This window comes from Aythya ferina, assembly GCF_964211825.1.
Source record: "Aythya ferina genome assembly, chromosome: 1".
Classification (NCBI taxonomy): Eukaryota; Metazoa; Chordata; class Aves; order Anseriformes; family Anatidae; genus Aythya; species Aythya ferina.
This window is the reverse complement of record NC_140296.1, coordinates 194,934,858-194,947,008: the sequence shown is the minus strand read 5'-3', so window position 1 is coordinate 194,947,008 and position 12,151 is coordinate 194,934,858. Positions and strand designations below refer to the sequence as shown.

Sequence of the window (12,151 nt, the reverse complement as noted above, 5' to 3'; positions counted from 1 at the left end):
GCAAGACGTCTATCCAAGACAATCTGCAGATGCCTTCTTAGGCACATAACACAAAGATAGCATTCTCCAGCAGCAGCTTGAATAAAGAAATACAAAAACTGAGGATTTTTTTTTTCTCCTCAAAATACAACTTTAAAGAAAATATAGGACAAAATCAAGTCTAGAGTGTTTCCTTGAGATTGTCAAAAGGAGGTTGGAGACAACAAAAATGCTACTGTGAAGTTGTAAATGCAGCCTTTTAAGATAAACCTAAATTCCTATAAAAAGTGAAACATAGGACTAGTCAAACCTGGAAAGGATTAATCTAGCATCTTGTCTCATGCAAAAGACAGATATGGTAGTTTTCAGGACTGTAAGACCTCTACAGTACACATTTTAAAGTAAGTTTTCATGAGTCCCTGTTCAGGAATCCTACACAGAGAATTCTCAGATAGCTTTTTAGGAACCATAGATTAATACATGCATAACATGGGGGTAATTTCTCAAAAATATATGATATAGTAACTGCATTTTCTTGAAACTCATTCCCATTTTTGACTCAAAACTTGATCAAGAAATCTTCAGAAGTTGTACAGTGTAATTATATTTTGCATGAAAGTGTTACGTTCCTCTGAGCTTCAGTTTCTTACCTTGACTTTTATATATTTTTTGTATTGTTTACTTTTAGCATATCCTTTCCTGTTTGTCACTTTATTGCATAAACAACTGAAATAAATTTTGCTTTTATCATAGGAAGTTTATAACTTCCTTTGCTTTTCTCAGAACGTCTTTTATTTTTGTTGTTGTTGTTGTTGTTTGTTTGTTGTTTCCTGTTTCTTTTTTTGGTTGGTTGGTTGTTTTTTCCTTAAAAGTACCACTACCACACTGTATGCAGTAATGTTCTTAAACACATTATTGAGTGTTTGCATTACACATTGTTCCATTCCTTCCACAAGCTGCTACTAGTTTACAGTTCTGGCTTTGGTTTTTATTTAGGAGGAGAAAACTGCCTCTGTGTAGCAAGCTGTCTGTAGTAATGCCAGTATCTTTCTAGAATGGATAGTCATGTTTCAAGCCCATGGTTTCCTGATTTGTATTTACCAAGAATAAGTGATGATTTCCCATACACTTTCAAACTCTTTCTTCCTTTTTAGTCTTTTTGAAGCAACAGAAATATCCAGTTCTGTGGCACAAAGTTAAACAAAACTGTCAAGAAATGCTCTTAGTCTTTTCCTCACGTTTCTTCTCCAGATCATTTGTAAGGATGTCAAACCATGCAGGCTCTATTGTCAAAGAGGAGGCTCTCTGCTGCAAGCTGTTCCCTAATATGTCAAAGGACTATTACAAGAACCTTAGAAATAATGTATGAATTCTACAAAATCAGAATTCAAGGGGAGTAGACAATCTCATAGATTGATAAAGCTAAGTTTTTAAATGGTGACAGAAAGCAATAAGATGATTGGGTACATTGGGATCTTTGGTTATTAAAGGCCTTAATCCTTGGCCTTATCATTATCATTATCCTTATCCATATCCTTATCCATTATCATTATCCATAATCCTTATCACTAGCCATCTAAAAGGTGTCTGGACCTTTTTGTAAGGCCAGCAATCAAAACTGTGTGCACTTCCAGAGGTCAATTCATCCCCCTTAAGGTCACAACCTAGGGCAGGTGGGTTGAGATAGTTGGTTACTTTAGAATAGATACCTAACTTTTAAGCAGCAAAAGTAAAATGAACCCACCCGCTCTTTTCACTTGGTGATCAGACACAACAGCAAGTGACTACTAGAGGGCTGAATCCAGATAACAAATAGCTTATAACAAAAAGATATGTTTTGTATGAAGTATATTGATACTTCTGCTCAACTGCTTCAGCAAGTATACTGTTTATAAATTGAACCATGTATCTTCATGGGAAAATGGAGGTTTTAGGTTAGCACTAGGATCACCTTTTAGAAGATGAAGTCAGACGACAAGATTGCTTTAAAATGTACAAAATACAGGAAAAAAAGAATTATGCTACTAATATATGAATCGAGCTAAACTGTTGCACCATCTTGTTCCAGTATCCTGCATTCATACCTCTGTGATTTTTGCTTTTAAAATCCAAACATACTTCTGTATTAATTATTAATTCCTTTTCCTTTGTCCATTATTTTCCTTAAATAAATGAGAGTAGCCCTTTAAGGAGTTTTGTCTAGATCTTTCACTTCTGTTATGCTGTGCTAAGTATAAAATCAAAACAAGGGAGTTAAAGGTCACTTTATACTTGCTGGTTATTGGGAGATCTGTGATGTGCAGTGCACACAGCACACTACAGCATCTTATAAACAGTCACCTCTCTTCTAGGCCATTATTTAAAATTGATTTGTTCTGCTTCTCAGAGGAAAATACAAACTTGAAGAATATTTGGGAGAATGAAGGTCAGGACCTTAATTTTTGAGGAATCTTAAAACAAGCCTGTTCCTCTTCCATAGCCAACTCCACCTGAACTTAACACAAGATGTTTGTGGTTACTTTATCTGAAATATATTTACACCTTTAACCCACGGGATTACCAGGTCTGATGGGAGAAGTATTATTTCCCAATTGTGAGAGATTTTGTGCTCAAGAGAGTTGTTTTTGTTCACATGGTTTGTTCTTGGAAGAAATTAAAGAAATAATGAAAAAAACTCCAAGCAGTATCTTATAAAGCAGTATCTGTAAAGGTGAAATTGTTCTTTCTACTTCCTTCTTGAACTTTTAGACAGAATGTTACGTTCCTACATTTGTAGATGAGCTGCTGTTGACATCTAAGAGATTCAGGAACAAATTTGAGGAATGCAGAATATGTATAGGAAAAATTTTTCTAATAAGTCTAAATAAATAAATAAATACTTTAGTCAAAAGAAGAAGAAGCTACATAAAATGAAACTATGGAAACAAAGATGGAGAAAAATTAGGAGTTCAAGCTCTCTGAGAGGCATTAAGTGGTTTCCCCAAGGAAAATATTTACTAAAAAAAATAAAAATAAAAATGCATATTCACTTTGTATGTCTTAATTTTATGTCCCCTATAGAGATCTGATATACTCTATCAGTATCTTAAGGAAACAAGAATTGATTTGCTACTAACATTTATTATGAAAAATGCTAATTAAGAAATTCTAACAGATTCACAGATTCTTACTTTTACAGTCTGTCTGGAAAAAAAAATGGGTTCTTACAGGGGGCAGCTAGGGTCCTGTAGCAAGAGAAGATGAGGAGCCAGTCTTGGAAGTTTTGACAGCCTGGCTGTCTCTGCTCCTGTATTTAGAATTTAGAAACTTCCTCTGCTATTGCATTCCTTGGGGGCCAGAACACTCTTGGGCAAAAATCTGCAGCTATAATTAGTGATTTAATTTTAATGTAGATGAATAGACAATCCTGAAGCCAGTTATTAAAATGTCATTAGTTGACACAGAAGTTAGCATATCTGGCTAATCCCTAGCAGAAGCTGAAGAGACCAACCTAAATGAGAACTCTGCCTGGGGAAGAGTCACAGCAATACAAGTCATCCAAAATCTCCCTGTCTCGGAAACAGCTGGCCAGCCCTTGCCTGAAAATGTTAATGTGTTCATAAAGAATGAATGGGGTGATACAGACACCCCATTTCCTTTATACTGACCTTTTTTTTTTTTCTGAAAGAACCCTGAGTTCTCTGGAAAATATTCCTTTTTAGTAGCTTTGGTGCTAGCAAAAGCCCAATACAGTTAGAAAACAGCAAGGATGAAAAACAGATTTTATAAAATGTAGCCCTGGGGGGTTATACATCCAACAAGTATGGAATTAGTTCTGTATATCATGTATAACTCATTCTGACAGTACTCCCAAAGTAAATAAATTTTAATTTGTATTTTTAATTCAGACGTTAATGTAACAGTAAGGCTTAGAGAACTGATCTAAAGCAATCTGGATTCAAAGGCTTAGTTGAAAAAACTAGTGAAAAGACTTCTTAGGACTCTTCAGTCTCTGGCTGAAAGTAAAGAAACTGAAGGTTAACTGCAAAGTTTAACTTTGCAGTTTAGAAATTAAGAGATTGTTTTGAAAAATAAAACCTTATACCTATATTTAACAATAATTTTTGTTTTCTTAAAACCTGAGAGGTCTGGACTAATACCTTTTCTTGCCTCTTTAACATCTTAATGTCACAAACATCATGAGCAAAAATAATACAAATGAGAATCTAAAATGAAAAGGTTTTATAAGGTTTTATTTTTGAATTCCACTTTAGCATCAACACTAGGAGTTATGCAACTCTTTGAGCCATCAACCAGCATTGCAAAACCATCATGAAAATGTATGAGCCCACGAACAAAATCTACTCACCCAACCTTAGAACTGTGATTAAAAAAGCCCTAATTATAGTATAGTCAGCAGTCAAAATAAATTACTCACTCAAGGTGAGTGGGTGAAAAGAAGTTTGCAAGGCTTCCTTAAGGAGGTGGTAATTGTCTTGAATTTTGTTAAAATACATCACTAATTATATTTTAACAATGTCTATGTACTGTTTTCCTCTTTGGGAATCTTATAAGGTGGTTGTAAGAATTTTGAGAGAGAGCTTTTTTTTTTTTTTTTTTTTTTTAGTTTTAAAATATTCTGTATTTGTACTGCAGAGCATGTTTTATGCCATGTCTAAACGGCATGCACAGATGACTTTAAACATTAGAATAAAATAATTTCATATGAATAATATGCAGATTGATTGGACCTAAAGTAGTTTTCAAAAGTAGAATAAACCTGCCTACTTCCATATTAAAGTAATGTGTAGATCTGACAGTGCAGTGAAGTGAGAGCATGGTGATGCCACATTGTTGGCCCCTGGAGGTCTGCACACAGAGCTCAGGAGGTCCATAGGGCCTGCATTTAAGGAATCTTTCTTGTCTTCAAGATGTGTTTTACAGAGATACTAAACCCTTCAAGGCAGGTTTCTGCAACTCATTCACCTTGGCTGTGAAAATTTACTACAAAGTTGAAGAGACTACCAACCATGCATAATCTTACCCTGCTGGTTATACTGCCAGTATGTTGGGCCTACCCTAAGCAGTACCAAAAACACAGGCTTTCATTCCTTCTGTCTTCTAGAGATTGCAAGACCCATATGCTTAAACTTGCATCCAAAGAAAGCTCAATGCCTGGGCTTCAGACTAGAGAAGACTCAAGCTTGACTTCCCAGGGCTTGCAGACTATGGGCTACTACAGATGGAGAAATTGTTATTAAATCTCTTTTCATTGTTAATGTTGCACATTTGCTTCCACAAGCAGATTGTTTTGTTAGTTTTACTAGTGCTTAGGTGGTGTTCAGACACCTTCATTATAGGTTACAATTAAAAAGATGCTTGTTGATATATGTGACAGGCCTCTAGTCATTAACATACGCAGCTGTCATCTTTGAATCCAGTAATATTTGCATTTATTATTTTTTAATTAAAAATCAGGCTAATTTCGCCTATTCAAACTCTGTGTACCATTGCAATTGGTTGTTTTTCATGTGTATTTGTTAGTGAGCTGTTAAATACCAAATGTAGAGTACTTTCCCCTAAGTTTAGTATCACTAGTCAATGACCACAAAAGCAATATGAAGAGAGTTCATCAGATTTGCAGTTACTGTTCTAATAACTGAAAAATAAGGTTTGTCTTTCATATTATTGTGGCTGACTCACACCATTTTGACTGATACTCCAGCAACTGAAATTTGTATAAACAGTACAGAAATATCAATCTAAATGAAGATGCTGAATAAGCAGAAGTTGGGGTGTATTTGTAGCTGGGTATTGTTTCAGCCCACTCTTAAAATGAGTGTGAAAATAAACGTGTATCTCATTCTGGGCTAGGAATCTGAGTCACACCAGAGTTGGAAATATTCATATTAAAAGCTTTTTGATCTCCCACAACTCTCATTCTCTGTCTGATCATTCATTCCTGCTATAATATCCTAGCTCCCTGGCAACATCTTTAGCTTTTCACCAGACTTAGTTTTTATACTAAAATTTTTCATTTATTAAACGAGACTAGTGAAGCTTCAGGAGACAAGAGCTCTCCTAGTAATATTGCCAGTCCTACAAAGCCTGATGACTCAGGCTGGCCAGTACCTGGACAGAAATGCAGACCTGGCAAAAAGACCTCCTTCCCCTCCTTTCCCCAGAGACACACCATGCAGGAGGAAGAAAAGTGGAATGTCCCACTCGGTGCTGCAGTATAGCGAACATCATTAGAACTGAGTCTTGGTATCATATCAGCATGATGATTCTTCTGCTTCTGTACTATCATCCCAAAGCATTTCTTCTTTCCAAAAGGACTTACCATTTCTCAGGAAACAAGTCCAAACCTATTGCTCCATCATCAAACACTTTTTCAATAAAACAAAAGTTTTACTACTCCCTGACATAGGTGTGCTCAGGTTAAGAAAAAATATAGTTGTGTTGACCTCTTAATTTACTCCTTTTTGTGCTGCTCTTGACTTTCTGATCTGATCTCTGTCATCAGGGCTAACCTCCCCATTTTAATGTAATTTTACCTGACTTCTTCTTTGCAGAATCAAGGAGATCTTTTCATACAGCTTAGGGGTAGCAAGCAGTACTTGGTAACTGTAACTGTGCTATGGCTTCCAAGCCATTTCAGCAGCAAAGTCAAACAGGTTAGGTTAGATCGCCTTTAGTATTCAGCTGCACTTGGAAATAGGCTGAGAGCATTGAGACAATCAGGCACAGCAGCAAGATAGATTAAGCAGTGGTGACTTTTCTGCAATTAAATACTCATTCTGCACTGCCTGTCTGCATGAAGGCTTTTAGTCAGGTCCAGTGCAAAGAGCTTAGCTTAAGCTCTGCTGGCTTCAGTTTGACCTCATGACTTTCTGCTGTGGTAGCAGGAGAATATGTGCACGTATTTAAGTACAGCAAGGAGACACCTGAGTAAGAGGGCAGCTGTACTGAGTCAAACCAAAGGAAACTGTAGCTCCATACCTGTCAACCCCTTTAGATGTTAAGGCCTATAATATAAGAACAGGAAAGGCATGCAGAGATACACCCCCACTCCAGTGATCCGTATGGCATGGAACTCCTGATTCAGAGTTTCTACCTTTATATTTAATAGAGTTTCATTTTATTTTATTTTATTTTATTTTATTTTATTTTATTTTATTTTATTTTATTTTATTTTATTTTATTATAGTATTTTATTTATTATTTTAATTAATTAATTTATTTTATTTTATTATTTTCTTCTGATTCTATGTCTGTATAGTTGCTTCTTGGCCATATCTATGATACTGGAAACATCTGTCAGCGAATGCCAATGTTTTCTTATGCTGTGTAGGAAAAAACAAAACAAAAACAAACAAAAACAAAACAAAACAAAAAACTTCTTTTACTTGTTTTAAATCTGCTGATTTCATTGGGCATCCTTTTGTTCTCATGTAGTGAGAAACCAGGCATGTGTTTTCTAGGCACTTTCCCAGGTTTCTCCTGATTTTATATATATATGCCATATCCCCCTTCAGTTGTCCCTTTTCCAAACGGAAAACTCCAAATCAATTTAAGCAGTTCCAAGCTTTAATTGCCCCTCTTTAGTTCCCCCCATGTAATTTTTGAAAGTCAAGGACAAGAACAACAGGCAACATTCAGAAGGGAGGGTACTATGTGGTTTTGTGTAGTTCTGTAAACGTGTTTTTTTGTTTTGTTCTCTGTTCCTTTCCTTAAAGCTCCTAACTGTGTTTTTTTTGTTTGTTTGTTTTTTGTTTTGTTTTGTTTTGTGTTTTTTTCTGACTAGTAATAAGCACAAGATTTTTGTTTTCTTTTAGTAAGCTTTATTTTTTATTAATTCTTAAAAATAAAAAATAAACACAATTTAAATTATTTATTTGGTGTGCTTTTTGCATGTACAGGAAGCTGATTTTCCATGCCTTATTATCAGAAGCTCAACAGTAACATTTTGAACCTTTGCTCAAGCAACATGAAAAAGAATGGTTTTTATCATAGATTTTCCAAACATCATTGCAACAACAGTTATAGTATTTAAAAATTTAATCTCTGCATTACTCCCAGATTTACTGAAGCTGTATGAGAGTGTCTCCCCTCATTATAACATTCTGTCTTCAATGACTTGCCCAGCGTGTTACCATCAAGGTTGGGGTGTCCATAGCTCCAATGCTAAGCTCTAAGGTTTAGATGAGGAATTTCAAGGCACAAAGAAACGCTTTTTGATACAAAATACAGTTGACATCAATTCTAATTTTTATTTAATGGAGGACTGCTCTTTCATTGAACTGCCTGGGTCTCTAATTCTGTGTATATTTTCCTTTGGAACTGTACAGATTCTTTTCATCATTTTTTTTTGATATACCGATTATGTTGATATATGTGGTCCAGTTTCTTATTTTCATTTGCATTGCTTATGAAAACATTTGAATTAAGACAAATAGATAAATCAACTAATAAAGCAAAAGTCACTTTTAAATCAATGGTTGCTTGATCATAGAGCATACGACATTATGATACAGTGCAAAATTTGGAAATTACATTGCATTTTCTGTTTGAAACTGAAAGAATGAAATGCTCTTTAGCTCCTACTCTTAAATGTACATTGTTGTATCTTATATTTTGATATATGTCATATTCATGGAAATTTTTTGTCATGACTTTTGTCTCTGTCTCCCACTAATGCATACTGTCAGTGAGTTAAAATGAAAAAGTGTTAAATAACCAAAAATAGAACAAGCATGCCCTTCATTTAAAACATCATTTATTGTCAATCCTCTTATCTACTATTCAGAATATTAGCATTACTGCTAATTACTGCTGATCTAGATTTTGTATCACAATGGGAAACTAAGAATAAGTGAAAAAAGGCAAGGTACTGCAATTTTAATTCCACAGTTTGTATTACATCAGACCTTTAACCTTTAGATTTTTGTGCTGATATTTACGAAATCAGTGGACAGGTTTTGTGAAGCTTGTGACAGCTGTGGGACTGATGCAATTTCACTTTCAGACTAGTAAAATAGTTTAGGTCAGGGATGAATTTTTTAGATTTGACAACCTCCATTTTTTTCGAAATATGTAGCATTACAGATATGCCTCTCACCAACAAAGATAACATTGCTCTTAAGGAAGTATGAAAGTAGACTTTCATTTTAGCAGTGCCCTCAAGACCATCAGTTTTCAGGTACTCTTAAAATACCTCAAATAAAAAACTAATTTCACTGTCAGAGCTCAGAATTTTGACTGTGACCAGATCTGATTTTGACGTTTTTTAGAGGTACATTTTTACAAGTTGATCAATGTAGATTTCCCTCCCCATTTAAACACCAAACCCTGCTCCCCTGTTTTAGCCCCCTTAGCCTGAAGAACCTCTTGAAGACTGTGGGAGGAAAGTCATGGACAGCCACGCAAAGGCACAAAAAAATGACCATATGGTCTACAAACACCTTCAATATGTTTCCTTTTTTCTTTGAAAAAGTGTCTTAGAGCTAGACAGAATTTCTCATATTAACTGCTGAAAATCTACTGTTAAGTAGATTATGCACTGCCCTTCAATGCAATTTTCAGATGACAAAATATAGCTTTGTATTAACACTATGTATTCATATTTATGTCTTTTATTATTCTTTATGCTTACTTCTTCAAAGGACTCACAAGTATTTTCAATACTCTTTTATTTAATTATGCTAATATTTAATTTTTCAACCATACTTTCAAAGAGAAAAAAATGAGGTGTCTATAAGAAACAAGTTTTGAGACCAGATGTGCTAGAAATTCAAGCATAAATATATTGATAGATAAGATCAGACCATGGTCCATCCAAATAATAATCATTCTGGCATAAAGTAGATGATTCAGAAGAAGTTACCAGAAATTTCATGAGAGAAATAGAGGATAATAAGTCAGCCACCTTAAATCTTCTAAGAATTCCTTAGTTCTCAGAAAGTTTTAAGGTCTAAAAAGTAAGATCTCATCTTTCTTCGAAAATATATTAGCATTAACCATTACAAATCTGGAGGTTTGCTCATGAAGAGCAAAAATTTGACAAAAATGAAAAATACGATAGTGCATGCATTACTGAAAACTGCAAATGTCTGCCATTGAACAATTATTTGCTTTCCAACTGGGTAAGATAATATGGGGGGTATGAAAATTGTATATTATGGTGAACAGTCAACACATTTATGGTTCTTTTGGTCCTTCAGAAATTCTTGTATTTGGCACAAACATTATAAAAGTAATTTGTCCTAACTAGCAGTTTGAAATGAGAAAATAGCTCCAATATGCTACCTATTTTGGGGGTATTTGGGTGAGAGGAATGATAATTTACCCTGTTAAACTTTCAGAGAGTGTCAATATGGTATATATTTTAAGCATAATATGTTCACTACTATTGGCATTAAAAATAATAATAATAATAATAACTTCACAGTAAATTTTTAACTTCACAGAAAGTTGAACTCATCTTTATATTAGCTGATGAACTGGATCCTATATCACAAAATCCCATTAATCTAAACCAAGAGAAAAAGAAGCATTAGATGAACTTCAGTGAATTTAAGTATTATTCTTTTCTTTTCAGACAACTATTACGGCACTCCAAAACCTCCAGCAGAACCAGCTCCACTACTGTTAAATGTAACAGATCAGATCCTTCCAGGTGCCACTCCTGGGGCCGAAGGTAAACGTAAAAGGAATAAGTCTGTGAGCAATATGGAGAAGACAGGTATTGAACCACCGGAGGAAGAAGAGGAAGAAAGACCTGTGGTCAATGGAAATGATGTGACAGTAACACCAGGTCTGTTCTTCCTTCTTAATTTGCAATGTATTTCTGTTATTCACAGAGACAACAGTTACCTCCTTCAGCAGTGAGAATGAGTGTACTCAGGTAAGGATGCTCTTGCACGACTGGCAGCCAGCAATCCTAAGTGATAAGACTCCTGTCAAACATAAAACAAATCATTTGACCTCCATTCGGTAGGAGTCACCACAGCTACAGTAAAGGTGTCTGCCTCTGAGCTAGTCACCCTGAACCCTTGTTATAGCCTGAAGAGAAAAATATCTACTTTCTGAATGCATTTCCTGTGATCTATTTCAGATTTCTGGGTTAGGAAATCAAACCAAAGTGCCTATTTCTTTTCACTGACCACAGAAAGGAGTGTAGAGAACTGCAGTTTGATCAAATGAATCCTGTCTCTGTATTTCAGGTCTCCTTGTGCTAAAAAGGTGAACTCTCACAAGAGAGTTCAGTAGATTATAAAGTGAACTATTATATACCATTATGAAATCTTACAAATGCTATGTTAGAGTAAAGCTGTCATCACATTACTGAATTTGTGGCAGTGAAAATGAAACATAGTTGGCAATACTATCTGAAAGTACCCTTTTCACCAGTATTTCAGATCCTGCATGAAGCAGATAATGTTTTCATATGTCTTGTCCTAAAAGACAGCTGCTGTTTTACTGCTTGAATCATAATTCTTCAAGGAAAAAAAAAAATAATAATAAAAATTAAAAAAAAGGGAGGGGTCTGAAAATACTGATGATATTGACTGATATCAAATGAGTCAATAGTCCAAACTTTTCACAAGCAGTAACCAGCTTCACCCTCAAACCCTCAATATTTTAGTAAGAGTCATCATTTTGCAGTACTTTATTTTTTTACTGTAAAATAACATTTAAGAAATGATTTTTTTTCTTCAAGTAGGAAATCAAAGAATTCAGACATTTGTATCTCTTTGAGAAATAACTCTGAGTTCTTTTTACTGAACTTAGAAATTCAGGAACAATTGATTGAAGTAGAAGTCTGTAGTGACAATCACACAGATAAGAAGATAAGGAGTTTCATAAATGTACAGGCTAATAAAGGCACTACCTAATCTCCTAAGCCCTATAAAAAGGGTTTTTTCATACTGCAGTTTCTATAGTTTTGTTTTTTTCTCCTGTTGCATTAGAAAACATATTGAATTGGAAATCTTCTCACCATGGATGTATTTGCCACTTGCTTTTCTGTTGTAGTTGCCTAAAATTACATCTAAAGGCAAATCCCCAGTGCAGAACCTGTCCCCATGGCCAAGGCAGTGACAGGGCACTTGGGGGGAGGGGAGGGCAGTGGATCTCCTTCTGCCCCCTTGGCTGACTAAAGGGCTGAAGCGTGACTCCCTGGCCATCACTG

At 35.1% G+C, this 12,151-nt stretch overlaps 1 protein-coding gene across 10 annotated transcripts in view; it reads left to right on the top strand.

Moving 5' to 3' along the window:
• Positions 1 to 12,151, top strand: part of MAGI2 (membrane associated guanylate kinase, WW and PDZ domain containing 2) — a 768,619-nt gene that overhangs the window by 492,627 nt on the left and 263,841 nt on the right. For all 10 annotated transcript variants that reach the window (XM_084532022.1, XM_084532020.1, XM_084532025.1 and 7 more), the window contains one exon: positions 10,559 to 10,774. In XM_084532022.1, coding sequence (XP_084388148.1) covers positions 10,559 to 10,774 — 216 coding nt within the window. The remainder of the gene's footprint in view (positions 1 to 10,558; positions 10,775 to 12,151) is intronic.